Here is a 15,309-nt window from a genome sequence, read left to right as displayed (position 1 = left end):
ATAAATGTACAATTTTCTACCCCATTTGACACATTTTACGTAGTAGGACTAGTGTTGGTCAAGTGGTTACTTTATGAAGATTTTCAAAAATCATTTTATATGAGGCTTTCTAACAAAGAAATCTCTTCATTAGCACAAAACACGTTGTGAGGTTTTAATGCGGCTCAATTGAGAATTCGTCTTTCTGAGGCGTCATGCGCCACCTGGAGGACGAGACCGTTTGTGAACAGTTACAAGCAGCATTTACCGCCCAACGGTCCCCGTTTCACCGACACCAGCACTCTGTCGCCAGCGACACTGTGTCCATCCCAGTGAATCAGGCTGTCGCGGCCGCTCATGGAGGTTGATGGCGGCCTCTCTGGAGGATGATGCGGACTTCATGCCCATCCGGAGGGTGCCGTACCACGCCAGGAGATCCGTCAGCCTCAAAACAGGTAACGCGAATGTATAAGAACAACATTTCTGACTATTATATACAGACAGTCAGTGTTGAATGATCATGGAGCTTAATCTGTTGCATAACACAGTAAGGGGATACTATAGGAAATCTGCGGCGATATAGATATTGTGATTTGGATCTTTTACGCAGATGTGTAAAAATGATGCTGTGCGAAGCAGCATCCCTTGTTGCCATGGTGACCTGCCGTCATTTTCATGCTGAGTCAGTACTAATGAGAGCACGAGGCAAACGCTGCAACTGTAGGTTACTAGTATGGGAGCGATTACATAAACACAAAGGAAGTCGGCATTTTATGAATTGTATTCGAGTTCAAATGTGTCTGTTTTGTTTGAAGAGGAAAGAAATACGTTAAGAATACTGTGTGCATCACTGTGGTTCTGCTGGATGAAATGCGGACGTGAAGTGCTTGTGAAGTAGTGTTGTGTCCAGTGGCTGCAGTTCAACACTATTGATTTTATTATCACTGATCCAGTGGCCGAGATTCAAACATTGGTCCATCTGCATGTATAAACTATGGAATGATATTCCGGACATTATTCAAAAGGAATTGCAAATTGTATTTGCAATTGCGTTTTCAATTTGTGGACGCATAAAATGTGACATAATCCAAACGCAATTGCAAATCGCGCATTACGGTTTGCATTTTCGTTTAAGCGAACGCACAGTGACTGCCAGATTTCAAATGGAAAAGCAAAGTCCGTTTGCAACTGTGTTTCCCATATCTTACGAGTTTTGGCCCTGTCATATTTAAATAGCAATTTCAATTACCATGTCTGCTTTTTCACTTTCTCAGCGTCGCGTATGTAGCCAGCCAAAACTCAAATGGAATACTAATTCCCTTAGTATTTCCATTGACGCCTTACACGGAAACCTGTCAATCAGGGTCAAGGGTGGGATTATGCTATGGGGCGTGTTTGTCTTGGGAAGTGACATCACTCACAGTGGACGGTCAAGAGTCATTATATAAACAAGCATTAAAAGTAATGGACCAGAAATCTGTAAGATGGCATCACTGCATCATTCTAAGGAAGCATAATATCTTGAGTTTTTGACAGTTTTGTAAATTTTTCTTTTTTAAAACTAATTTTTAAGTGTGTGAACAACGTTGCACCAGAAATATTCTGTCAACTAGTACATAATCAAAAGAGCGGAATAAGAACTAGAGGCATAATAAGTGGAAACTATAGCCGCAAAACGTAGAACAACATTTGGTCAAACATCATTTTCAGTAAGAGGCATACATTTGTGGAATGCATCTGAAATTAAAACATTGACAGACTTCAAGGTTTTTAATACACATTTAAAGCAATGGCTGAAACTGAAACAACTTTGTGAACACTGACTGTACAGGACATTACGGAAGCGTATTGCATTCACGTGAGAAAATAAAATCTACTCTGTTTTTCTGAATTAACAACTTAATTATCTCAGAATTACGAGATAATTTTTCATGGAAAAAAGTTTTTGCAAATAGCAGCTAATATAATATATATAGGCCTATGTATTTATATAGTCTAGCACTATTATATATTACAAAAAAGATCGTATAATGTAGGACTATCTGCTTTCGCTTGGCGCTCCATTTGATCCATATTATTGTATTTTATTCAATACATTTTTAGGGTGATGACGATATAAAATATGACGACAGACATTAGAAGCTTCATTCTAAAATCTCAATAGAAGTTTCGAATGTAAATATGACATGACATTTGGTAAAGTCTAGTATGAACGGTCAGAATGACCACTATGGCCATTCTAGTAGTTCTAGAATTCCGGTAGTTCTCGTGTAATTAGTGTCCTTTGGAAGATCAAAGCGTGTCACAATGTCATAGACAGTAATGTCTTTGTATTGAAGGCCAAGTTTAAAATATATCTCTATAAATTGTCTCAGACCTAAAGTAAAATAAACCGGATTAAACTTGAAAGGCGGGACATGTTTACTTCCATGCAATCCAGCTAAAATAGAGCTCCTGGCAGGATTTTGAGGGATCTCAATATTTTTTTTAATGAAAAATTATCTCGTAATTCTGAGATAATTAAGTCGTTAATTCAGAAAAACAGAGTAGATTTTTTTTTCTCAAGTGAATGAAATACACTTCCGTAGGACATAACACAATGCATACAAACATAATGTTGCATATGTGAGCACGCACAGACATATGCACCCTTTTGTGTTCTTGTATTGTTAAATGTGTCTAGACTTTGTTTTATAGTGACTTCCACATCTACTTAAGCCCATATCTTATTTCATATATGGGATGTATTTGTTGTATGTATTTTATTAATTATAAATCTTAAACTCAATACTCTGTAATTTTTGTTTTAAATTTATAAGCCTAACCAGGGACAGGGGTTGCAAATTAGTCATGGCTAGAAACATGTATGCGTGGCATCTACTTTGTATTCTTTATAAAGCAATGTTCTATGCATTTGTCCCTGTCAAATAAACATTAAAATAAATACAAAATAAATAAAGAGGTGATGCCCTGAACAGACGCCGGTTTATTTGATCTTGACCGTCGACTGTGAGTGACGTCTCTTCCCAAGACAAACACGCCCCATAGCATAATCCCACCCTTGACCCTGATTGACAGGTTTCCGTGTAAGGCGTCAATGGAAATACTAAGGGAATTAGTATTCCATTTGAGTTTTGGCTGGCTACATACGCGACGCTGAGAAAGTGAAAAAGCAGACATGGTAATTGAAATTGCTATTTAAATAGGACAGGGCCAAAACTCGTAAGATATGGGAAACACAGTTGCAAACGGACTTTGCTTTTCCATTTGAAATCTGGCAGTCACTGTGCGTTCGCTTAAATGAAAATGCAAACGGTAATGCGCGATTTGCAATTGCGTTTGGATTATGTCACATTTTATGCGTCCACAAATTGAAAACGCAATTGCAAATACAATTTGCAATTCCTTTTGAATAATGTCCGGAAAATCATTCCATAATAAACTGCAGCTTTGTTGCTCGGCTGTCATGTGTCTGCTGATGTAGTGCCATAATGTAATGTTACACCCTGCAGTCTTACTCAATCATACAGTCTGAATGAAGCTGCATTAGTGGAAATTTGAGCTCAATCGACAGCATTTGTGGCATGATGTTGATTACAACAAGAACAAATTTCGACTCATCCCTCCTTTAAAACAAGATCACAGTGAGGCACTTACAATGGAAGTGAATGTGGCCAATATTTGGAGGGTTTAAAGGCAGAAATGAGAAGCTTGAAAACAATCTTGTCACCATGAGTTACAGGACTGAGCTAAATATTAATTCGATAATTTCACAGTAGGCTGATGGTGAATGCAACATCGAGCAATCCAACCACTTACATTATATGCTTATAGACTTCAGATCTTTCATATTACCTCAACCCACTGTGGCGATTGTGTGTCATTGTTGTGTAAGTTTCGACTGGAATCTTGTTATTGACACAATTGGATTGCTGTGACAGTGGTGCAGTACAATCTGTCAGGATTTCCCCCATATAACTGACTCAGCAAATACTCTCACAGTCTTACAGCCACTTACTGTCAAACGCCCTGATGTGTGTGAATATACAGAACACACACCTCTGCTGAAAACAAACAAAAACCAAACATTAGAAAACCTCACAGAAATTCTAAAGGTTTTAATGGTAATTGTATTGGTTTGAATGGAAACTATAATGTGTAGTGTGTTGGTTTCTGTTGTTGGCGTGTTATGTCTAGTAGAAACCTGCATATCTGTAATGAAAACCAATACAAATCATTAAATGAATGAATATGAATATGGGACGTACTGCGGACATACACAGGGACTTGCTGTAGCTGCAGAACTATAATCCTGTACACACTGGAAAGTTCCAGGAATGACAACCACATGTATTATGTACAAATACAAAAACATCGTAATTCAAGGAGAAAGATTATGTTTTTACCCATATAAACCCAAAACAAGGTTTTCTACATTAATTGGTCATAAAAATGGATCTCATCTTCATCAAAGTCACAAGTATAGACAAACACAATGTGCTGAAGCTAGCAACACGCAAACAATTATAATCTTTCATGTCTTTATTGAACACATACCATTAAACATTCACAATGCTGTGGAAAAAGTAAGTGAACCCTTTGATTTGATAACTGGTCGAGCCTCCTTTGCCAGCAATAACCTCAACCAAACATTTCCTGTAGCTGCGGATTAGACCTGCACAATGTTCAGATGGAATTTTGGACCATTCTTCCTTAAAGAACTGCTTCAGCTCAGCCATATTCTTCGGATGTCTGGTGTGAACGGCTCTCTTGAGGTCATTCCACAGCATTTCTATTGGGTTAATGTCTGGACTCTGACTGGGCCACTCCAAAAGGTGTATTTTCTTTTATTTTGCCATTCTGTAGTGGATCTACTTCAATGTTTAGGGTCATTGTCCTGCAGCACCAAACATCTACTGAACTTCAGCTGGCACACAGTCACACTGACAATATCCTGTAGGATATCTAATAAACGTGGGAATTAATTTTTCCCTCGATGATGGCAGGCGGTCCAGGCCCCAAAGCAGCCCCAAATCATGATGCTCCCTCCATCGTTCTTCACCATTGAGATGATGTGTTCATGTTGTTATGTGGTGCCATTTTTACGGCATTTGTTGTGCAGTCCTGTGCACTGTTCACAGCACCAGTGACTTTGTTGCTTGGTGTCACTAGACTCTGCGATATGTGTCACTAGTGGCTGTTCCTACTGTTTGTCACCGTAACGTTATTGGAAAACTGCACGTCTGGCCGTAACTTTTGAAACTTTTATCACAAATGAGACCTATACCAGTAAAATGAAGATATTATTACAATTTGACAAGAAATCAGTTCTCTTTGTCTCTAAAATGGTCTATCCTGCAGTCTAGAGTGTTTATAACAGTGTTCTGTCAGAGCATTAATTCATTAACAAGATGATCAATCTATCAATATAAATCAATAATAAGATGATCAATCTATCATAAATGAATGAATCAAACTCACTCGGAATGCACACCATTTCTGACCTGCTTTTCCACACATTGTTTTATTATATCCATGCACGTGGTTACAGAAAATCCTTCAAATGCTGAAACTTCTCCATCTTGTACTCATCTCCAGTCTGCCAGGTGACAGGTGACATGAGCTCTGCTGTTGCTAATGGCCACGGAAGCTCATGTAGCCAGAAGTCGCTGTGCTCTCATTGAAAATAAATGGGATCATGTTGCTGTCTTGCACGATATCTGTGTTACGATTCCCTGTTGTCAGGCCCGCGTTTCACGTCACTGTCATGCACTACATTTCCCATAGTTCCCTGCCCTCATCACTGCCATCATTGTGTCTTTGTTTGCACCTGTTTATCGTTTGTAATCATTCTGTCCTTGTGTATATAAACCCTGTTTGCTTTCCACTCCTTGTCGTTCGTTGAATGTTCATGTTCCCACCGTTCCTATGTTTGTTGATGCCCGGATCCTGTTGTCTTGCCTGCCCTGCCTGTCTTGTCGTGTTCATCCAGTTTCCGTGTACCTTCGATGTTTTCCTGTCTTAGTTTTGTTTTGCCCATCGTGGTTTTTTCCTTTGTTCCTGTTTTCTCCGTTGTCCAATAAAAACCGCACATAGATCCAAACTTCTTGTCTGCCTTCTCCTGCATTCATAACAATCTCACTGGTGGTGTGAACTGGGCTTTAGTTTCATCAGTCCACAGATCATTTTCCCAGTAGCATTGTGGAGTGATAAGGCGGTCTTTGGTAAATTTCAGGTGTGCAGCAATGTTTTTGTTGTAAAGCAGCTGCTTCCTTCGTGATGTCCTGCCATGCACATTATGCCTGTTTAATGTTTTTTGTATAGTCGACTCATGAACAGAGATGATAACCAGTTCCAATAATTCCTTCAAGTCTTTAGCTGTCACGCTAGAGTTCTTTTTTTTTTTTTACCTCATTGAGCATTATTCATTTTGGCTGGACGGCCACTTCTAGGGAGAGTAGCCACAGTACTAAATCGTCTCCATTTATAGACAGTTTTACTAACTGTGGACAGATGAATATCTAAGCTCTTCGACATAACTTTGTAAACAGTTATAGCTTTATGCGAAGCAAACTTTCTTGATCGTAGGTCTTCTGAGATCTCTTTTTGGCGAGGTATGGTCCATGTCAGCAGATGCTTCTTGTGACTAGCAAACTCAAAATTTTTGAGTGCTTTTATAAGTCAAATTAGCTCTAACCCACACTTCCAATAGTGTTTCATTAATTGGACGCCAGATTTGCCAACTCCTGACTCTGATTAGCTTTTGTTAACCTCATTAGCCTAGGGGTTCACTTACTTTTTCCACAGCATTGTGAATGTTTAACATTTTATGTGTTCAATAAAGACATGAAAGATTATAATTGTTTGTGTTGTTAGCTTCAGCACATTGTGTTTGTCTATACTTGTGACTTTGATGAAGATCAAATCGCTATTTATTACCAGATAATTTCCAATGGTTTCACATACAGTTTACAGTCAGGTCCATAAATATTGGGACATCGACAAAATTCTAATCTTTTTGGCTCTATACACCACCACAATGGATTTGAAATTAAACGAACAAGATGTGCTTTAACTGCAGACTTTCAGCTTTAATTTGAGGGTATTTACATCCAAATCAGGTGAACGGTGTAGGAATTAAAACAGTTTGTATATGTGCCTCCCACTTTTTAAGGGACCAAAAGTAATGGGACAGATTAACAATCATAAATCAAACTTTCACTTTTTAATACTTGGTTGCAAATCCTTTGCAGTCAATTACAGCCTGAAGTCTGGAATGCATAGACATCACCAGACGCTGGGTTTCATCCCTGGTGATGCTCTGCCAGGCCTCTACTGCAACTGTCTTCAGTTCCTGCTTGTTCTTGGGGCATTTTCCCTTCAGTTTTGTCTTCAGCAAGTGAAATGCATGCTCAATCGGATTCAGGTCAGGTGATTGACTTGGCCATTGCATAACATTCCACTTCTTTCCCTTAAAAAACTCTTTGGTTGCTTTTGCAGTATGCTTCGGGTCATTGTCCATCTGTACTGTGAAGCACCATCCAATGAGTTCTGAAGCATTTGGCTGAATATGAGCAGATAATATTGCCCGAAACACTTCAGAAGTCATCCTGCTGCTTTTGTCAGCAGTCACATCATCAATAAATACAAGAGAACCAGTTCCATTTGCAGCCATACATGCCCACGCCATGACACTACCACCACCATGCTTCACTGATGAGGTGGTATGCTTTGGATCATGAGCAGTTCCTTTCCTTCTCCATACTCTTCTCTTCCCATCACTCTGGTACAAGTTGATCTTTGTCTCATCTGTCCATAGGATGTTGTTCCAGAACTGTGAAGGCTTTTTTAGATGTTGTTTGGCAAACTCTAATCTGGCCTTCCTGTTTTTGAGGCTCACCAATGGTTTACATCTTGTGGTGAACCCTCTGTATTCACTCTGGTGAAGTCTTCTCTTGATTCTTGACTCTGACACACATACACCTACCTCCTGGAGAGTGTTCTTGATCTGGCCAACTGTTGTGAAGGGTGTTTTCTTCACCAGGGAAAGAATTCTTCGGTCATCCACCACAGTTGTTTTCCGTGATCTTTCGGGTCTTTTGGTGTTGCTGAGCTCACCGGTGCATTCTTTCTTTTTAAGAATGTTCCAAACAGTTGATTTGGCCACATCTAATGTTTTTGCTATCTCTCTGATGGGTTTGTTTTGATTTTTCAGCCTAATGATGGCTTGCTTCACTGATAGTGACAGCTCTTTGGATCTCATATTGAGAGTTGACAGCAACAGATTCCAAATGCAAATAGCACACTTGAAATGAACTCTGGACCTTTTATCTGCTCCTTGTAAATGGGATAATGAGGGAATAACACACACCTGGCCATGGAACAGCTGAGCAGCCAATTGTCCCATTACTTTTGGTCCCTTAAAAAGTGGGAGGCACATATACAAACTGTTGTAATTCCTACACCGTTCACCTGATTTGGATGTAAATACCCTCAAATTAAAGCTGAAAGTCTGCAGTTAAAGCACATCTTGTTCATTTCATTTCAAATCCATTGTGGTGGTGTATAGAGCCAAAAAGATTTGAATTGTGTCGATGTCCCAATATTTATGGACCTGACTGTATATATCTGGTATAGACAAATGGTATTAACTTTATTTTTGGGGGGGTCTTTAATATGTTTTAACCCTTATGCATTGTTCATGATTAAATCATGTTCCAGTTGTTCCAAAAGTGACCAGAAACAATTAATGTATAATTATTTTAATTATGAAAGAAATGTAACATCTCTAAATGAAAATAATGGAAAAGCACAAAAGTTGTGCATTTTGGGTGTTTTTTTGTTTGTTTGTTTGTTTTTTTTACTAATTTATTTACCTATATGAAAATTGACTTTAAACATTTTTTTTATGAATATTTTCTCAAATGCTGAACCAATCCTCATAAATTATATACTAAAAGCTTAAAGTCCCAAGAATCAAACTGTGCTGTCCATTAAAAAACAAAACTGATGAAATTACAAGTATAAACACTAGATGGCTGCAGAGAGCTACTTATTCATCCATGGTTGAATAGATGATTTCTAGATGTTGTTACAAGTTCTGCATTTAGATATATTTAAACATTATCATCTTTTGACCTGGAACAGTCAAGTGTGACTTTTGTTCTACCACTTAGACTGATCGATTCAACACTTCTTTGTGTGTTCAGATGTCAAATGGATGAAAAGTCACCAAATCTCATTCCCATTAGATAAAAGAAAACCAGTTTTATTGAAGAAACACAATTTTGGTCAAAATGAGGGTTAAAAATTCTTAAATTTGCATCCCTGAATAAGAGAGTACACCCTATACAAATAGAAGTCTGAGATCACACTAAGCATTTTATTTATTAATGTATTATGTGGTGAAGTAAATATAGCAGAAAGGATTATTTCTACATTGAATAAGTTAGTTTAAATATGAACTTGAACATATTAAGTAAATTCTACATTTGTACTCAATTCAAACATGTAATAAGTATCAATCCTAAAGTAGAAAACCTTGTCATGTTTATTCGCTAATTTGAGTGCATTTATCAGGTTCACACGTTTAAGTATCATATACATCAGATTTGTAAGTAAAATGTATATCTTTAATCAATATTAATAGATTTTACTTAATTTTATACCATTACATTTTACTTAGAAAGTTAAGTACATTTTATTAGTAATATCAAGTGCAAATGGATTTTATTTAATCCTGAAAATAAACAGAAAATGTTAGGATTTTGAAAGAAACAAACAAATAAAAGATGAATCAAACTGTGCATTCCAAATAAATGATCAAGATTACAATTACAGCTGCCACAATTAATTCATCGTGAAAAGTGTCAATTACAGTGTTCCACTGAGGTCCTGTCATACAAGAAAAATAAAATAAATACAAATAAATAAAATGTGTTTTTTGCAGTTGAAGTGGTCTTTATTTACTGATGTATATAATACAGCAATAAATGAATTGAGGAACACAGTTCTTACAGCCGACATAAAGAATGACATGCAGATGCCCCAGAAAAAAATAAACATTTCATGTAAATTCTTTTGATCTAAATGAATTAATCAACAATTATTATTGTTTGTCATAATCGTTTAGCCCGAAAATGACCAGTTGAGAATTAACTGAATAATTCATATTCTGCACTATTTCGAGGTCAAAAATGGAATATGAAAACATGTGACGTGTAGACAGTCGGATTGTCTTGTTTTTATTCAAGCACACAAGATGAACATTCTCAAATCTCGCTGGATAACATGATCATCAGGTTTTGATTGCATGCTGTCATTAAAGCAAAAGTGTGGCATACCAAATACTATGACATTCTCAAATTCATTCATTCCAAATTTCTCTTATCCATTTCTCAATAGATAGATATATTGATTGATTTGACTAAGACAGAGAAAAATAATTTGGGTCTGTTGTATTCATGAATATACATAACGGCAGTAGATGGCAGAAGATTTATAACTACTGTATACTGTATATGTGGCTATATGTGGCACTTCCCCCTTGAGCGAATCCCTCCCGCCATTTTGGAAGTCTTAACTTTGTTAAGTAGGTGAGGGAAGTTATAAGACCCTAAACCCCTTGATTTTGACCGAGGGAGCAAACCTACTCATATGTATGCTTCAGGCAGCTCTATCTCCCAAAATGAGACTCGATTGTGATATCTTTTTGTGATTATAATTTTTTTTATTGATTCAAATATTAAACAATGAAAAACAAAACACATGCAAACAGGATCAACATTTAACCCTCACCATTGCAGATTCAGAATTGCAAAACAGATTCATATTTAAGTCCTTTTTTACTATAAATGCTCCTCCCTGCCCAGTAGGTGATGATATGCACAAATAATGTGGATTACCAAAAAAAAAAAAACTAAATAAAAAAATATGAAAGCTTCTGAAATAAATGCATATAATGTATATATTGGAGTATTAGCTAATTTTAAAAGCTACTCTGATGTGAATTCCTTACGTTTAGACATTTTAATATATTGCTTATGTGAAGTGTGTTTTTAAGAAAATGGCTTATTCACAACACAAGTTACGGATTCTGACTAGAGTGAGTTGGCTTCATAGTCTGTGCAAATCTAAATTGTAACATTATAGTTATATTGTGGATAGCTAAATAATCTTATATATATATATAGACAGCAGTGGCGGCTGCTGGTCTTTCAAAGAGGGGAAGCTCATTTTCGGCCTACATTATAAACTTATTTACCCTATTTTTTGCACTAAATCAATCTTAGGTGTTGATCTGCCCTGCTGTTTAATTCTAATTTTTTCCTCGTAAGGAAGACTTTCAAATGGCTTCGCCAAAATCAGGTCGACAATATTAGCACCGTCTGCCATCATGCGCAGTTTCACCCGTACTGACGCTAGCCTAGCCTACTGTATGAATGAATGAATGAACGAACGAACGAGCAGCTCTAAAACAAAATATATTAAACTTGGTAAAACTGAAACAAGGAATGTGGTGTATAATTGTGTGAAATGTATTATGCAAATTGACTAGCAATTTCAGCCAAACAAATATAAAGAAATAGGTTGCAGCAGTTTGTCTTTCGACTACACTTGAGAAATCCGTGATGGGACTGAGCGTGAAATAGCTTCAGTGACTTCTTATAGTACAGATTAGCTGTCAATCAAAAGGAGATGCAGTCTTTCGACAGATCCTCCAATCATCACGCGAAGCCGGAGTCGGGCCAGCCCACTCCTCATTCACCCCCAGAGGCGCTGAGGGGCGGGACATAATCGCAGCATTTATCCAATGACCGTCTATTTTGGAGCACTGAAAAAAACTGTTCAGAGCAGCCCCATTGAAGTCAATGGGCGCTCGGCTTCAACAGGGAAATGCACTGGCGCTTCTGGGAATGTATGAGAAGTAAATCGAGTCAGCCGACCTGCTATATGTAATGTAGCTGATTCTGAACGAACTCGTCTTCGAGATGAGCGTGTTCTAACGCATTTTTAGTCAATAAATTGTTTACACAATAGTACATATTTGACCATTATTTTTTTGACATTATAGGGAAGCTGAGCTTCCCTTGCAGTCTTAAAGAAATCCCCACTGATAGATAGATAGATTGTGACAAGATGTGCTGTACGGCTGCATGTGGCGACTGATTCGATTGATTGGTTGGCTGGCCATGGCGGTGGATGACGACTCGGATTGATGTGGTTGGTTGGTTATTGGCGGACGGGACGGTGGCGTGACGACGACGCATCGACTGGATTCTTCGGGCTGGGCTGCTGGCGGTCGTGACGACGTGGCGGCGTGCGTAGCGCACGCACTACCCAATTTTACCCACCACCATCGATCTTAGACATACTGGCTAATGATCTGATTCGACGCGACGGCGGCGACGACGACGGATGCCGTGATGATGATGTGGCGGCGCGATGATGATGCGCTGGCGGGCGGGCGGGCGGGCGGATGATGCGATGGCGGCGGATGATGATGATGTGATGGTGAGGATGATGATGATGCCGGCGGCGGACGACGACGGCGACGGTTTGACTGGATCAGATCGGCGCGGCGGGGCGGCGGCGGTGGCGGCGGCGGCGGCGGGGCGGCGGGGGGGGGCGGGGCGGGGGCGGCGGGGCGGGGGGCGGGGCGGGCGGCGGCGGCGGCGGCGAGGGGCGGTGGCGGCGGCGGCGGCGGCGGCGGATGGTGATGGCGCGGCGGATGACGACGGGCGGGCGAAAGGGCGCAGTACAAAAAAGAGCGCTGGCGGTAGCGGGTGAAAGCGCTTTTCAGTGATTACGGTGTGATTAAGGCGAGTTAGCGAAAAAGCGCCGTGAAAAAAGGTAACAAGCGGAAAGGTAGTAGTGGTTAAAGGTGATTTAGTTGTTCCGGAGCCAGCGCGAGCGCAACACGCGCTTTTGAGCGCGCGCTGCCTGCGGTGAAACCACGTTATGCTTAATCTTCCTCTTCCGCCTTTGTGCTTCAACGCCTTGATTGAAAGTAAGTGAAAACTTCCAGTTTGTATGCCAGGTAATTCATGTAGCTGCGTGCTTCCAGCAAGTTCAGCAGTCGCAAACCCTGGACCCGGAGGATTGAGGTTGAGCACGCATGCATTTGTCGAAGCGCGCCATGTGGATGCTTGACCGCCGAATAACGTAATGAGTGAAAAGAAATGTACTAATTTAAGAGTTTTATTTTTTTAAAGAAAACAGTAAAAGGCGGAAAATTTTAAATTAGTCGCGGGTGCCATTGGCGCATTTACCAAATTCCCGGCAAAGTGGAAGTCGGCACGAAGCGTGGCGGAAAATTGCCGGGAGCCGCCAGCGGTGCGCTCGGCGCCGGCGGCGCCCGCCCAGGTGCTGGCTGAAGCGGGAAGCGAGGCGGGGCGGGGGCGGAGGTAGTTGCTTAGGCCCGTTGCAAAAGGGAGAACGTCGGTTTAGATTGCTCGAGGTCCGTTGGGGCCAAGGCGGGGTGGGGATTACGGTGGATGAGGGGTGAAGGATGATTCCAAAGAGGACAAGCGGACACAGCGGAAGTGAAAAGCGGCGAGTACGGGAAAACACAGGAGCTTATAACGAAGTAGCTGCCGTGGCGAGTGCATGGCGAGTTTGTAATGCCATGCCATTTAGTGAGCGAAACCAGCGAGTGCGCTTTGCAAATTGAGCGGCTTTGGCGAATTCAAAGCTGCTCAAGCCATTTGGGTTTCAGCACAGAAAGATAAATGAAAGTTTTGTGGAAGCTTAACAGTCCTGACTGGAGGAAGCGTCACTCTCTGCCACGGGCTGGCTCCATAAACTCAGCATTGTTACTTGACGGATGGTTACGCCGCAGTGGTTTGGAAGCCGGACAACGTCACATGAGCCGGCAGTGCCCGGGGCAATGGTGATGGTGAAACACCACTAAAAGTAGTTGAAAGTAGTTTTACCGGGAATCTGGGGGCACACCCACTCTTGCATCAGCGGAGGTTACCACGTGACCACGGCAAGTTGAGTTAATGGCGGAGCCCGGCCAAGGTGCTTGCCTGAACCCCAAGCTTTGGGAGGCTGAAGCTAAAGGAGCTGATGTGATCAGTGCTGACTGCTGCAGCAACATCTAGCTAAAGTGGAAGTTCTACTGAAATGATGAGTGAATGATGGGTATAGGATAACATGCGATAAATGGCTTTAGTAGAGCTGAAAATTTAGAATTTCCACTATGCGGATGCTAGAAGGATGAAAGCGCGTTTGGATATAAAAAAGGAGCCAGCAATTTTTACTGCTTTTCGCAGTTTCGAGCTGACAGAAAGACATACTATGCGGATAAAAACATTTCATTTGTGAAAGCCTTTGATATCACTTTTGTTGATGCAAGTCGACACAACGATTATAAATTTAAACGCGGGAAAAAACAACACGGACATTGCTGTTATTGGTTTGTGGTGAAGAAAATATACCATTTTGTTTAGCGTACGCGAGCGTACGCGGAATTTTGGCCAGGAGCCATGCACGGAGGCGGTATAGTGACGAGAATGGCTGGTGATTGTCGCTGTATTTGAAGATGACGAAGCGGGGGATTGAGCGGTGGAAGTGAGCGCAGCGCAGTACACGGGATCGCCGTTATGGGCGGTGAAAGTGAAGCGGGTGATGACATGAAAAGCGCCGAAGCGTTGATTTAGTACCGAGCGAGATGGCTTGCTTATGGGCAGTATTACCATGGACAGTGATGGAGGCCTGAGGTGAAGCGAAGGCGATGCTGATTAAAGTGGGGGCGGAAGCGTTTGAGCGCGTTTGAGGTTTGGCAGTATTTTACCATATGGCGAATGAAGGAAAAGTGAAAGCGGCGACGTTTTATGGCGGCAGTGGAGGATGTATGGGTTTATAAAGGCAGTTTTTAATTTAGCGGTGGTGCTGAAGCGATGACGCGAGCAGGATGCCGCCTTTTGTGCCGCCTGCTGACGCCACTGGTTTAGTGAGTAAAAAAAAAGAGTGAGCGTAAAGCTGACTAAGAACAAATGTGTTGAGGCGATAGCACACAGCTTGTGCTCCAAGTGCCTATTCAACGCCAAGCAAAAGTATTCGGGGTGGGCTTGGGCACATGCCGTCCTGGGTATGACGTGCCCTGGGGTGGCCACCCACTCTTTGCACACTCGTTCTAGCCTGGAGGTTTCAACCACTACCAACAGAACCAAACACAGGAAGCGGACCAGCTGCTCTTTAACCAGTTTTTTTCGTGATCTAAAACTTGAGGTTTTAAACTCGGCTGCGGTCTTGGAGTCGGCTTAACTTTTCGGCTGACGCACGGGAATCGCATGTCTGGCGGAGTTGCCGGCATCCGGCGGCTCG

At 41.0% G+C, this 15,309-nt stretch overlaps 1 protein-coding gene across 1 annotated transcript in view; it reads left to right on the top strand.

The window, feature by feature from the left end:
- Positions 1-307: 307 nt before the first annotated feature.
- Positions 308-15,309, top strand: part of LOC127649626 (phosphatase and actin regulator 1-like) — a 66,869-nt gene continuing 51,867 nt past the window's right edge. Inside the window, exon 1 of the mRNA XM_052134839.1 lies at positions 308-434. Coding sequence (XP_051990799.1) covers positions 347-434 — 88 coding nt within the window. The 5' untranslated portion in view covers positions 308-346. The remainder of the gene's footprint in view (positions 435-15,309) is intronic.

This window comes from Xyrauchen texanus, chromosome 9 (genome assembly GCF_025860055.1).
Source record: "Xyrauchen texanus isolate HMW12.3.18 chromosome 9, RBS_HiC_50CHRs, whole genome shotgun sequence".
In the NCBI taxonomy this organism is placed as follows: Eukaryota; Metazoa; Chordata; class Actinopteri; order Cypriniformes; family Catostomidae; genus Xyrauchen; species Xyrauchen texanus.
Note: the sequence above shows the minus strand (reverse complement) of the source record. Positions and strands in the feature narration are given on the sequence as shown.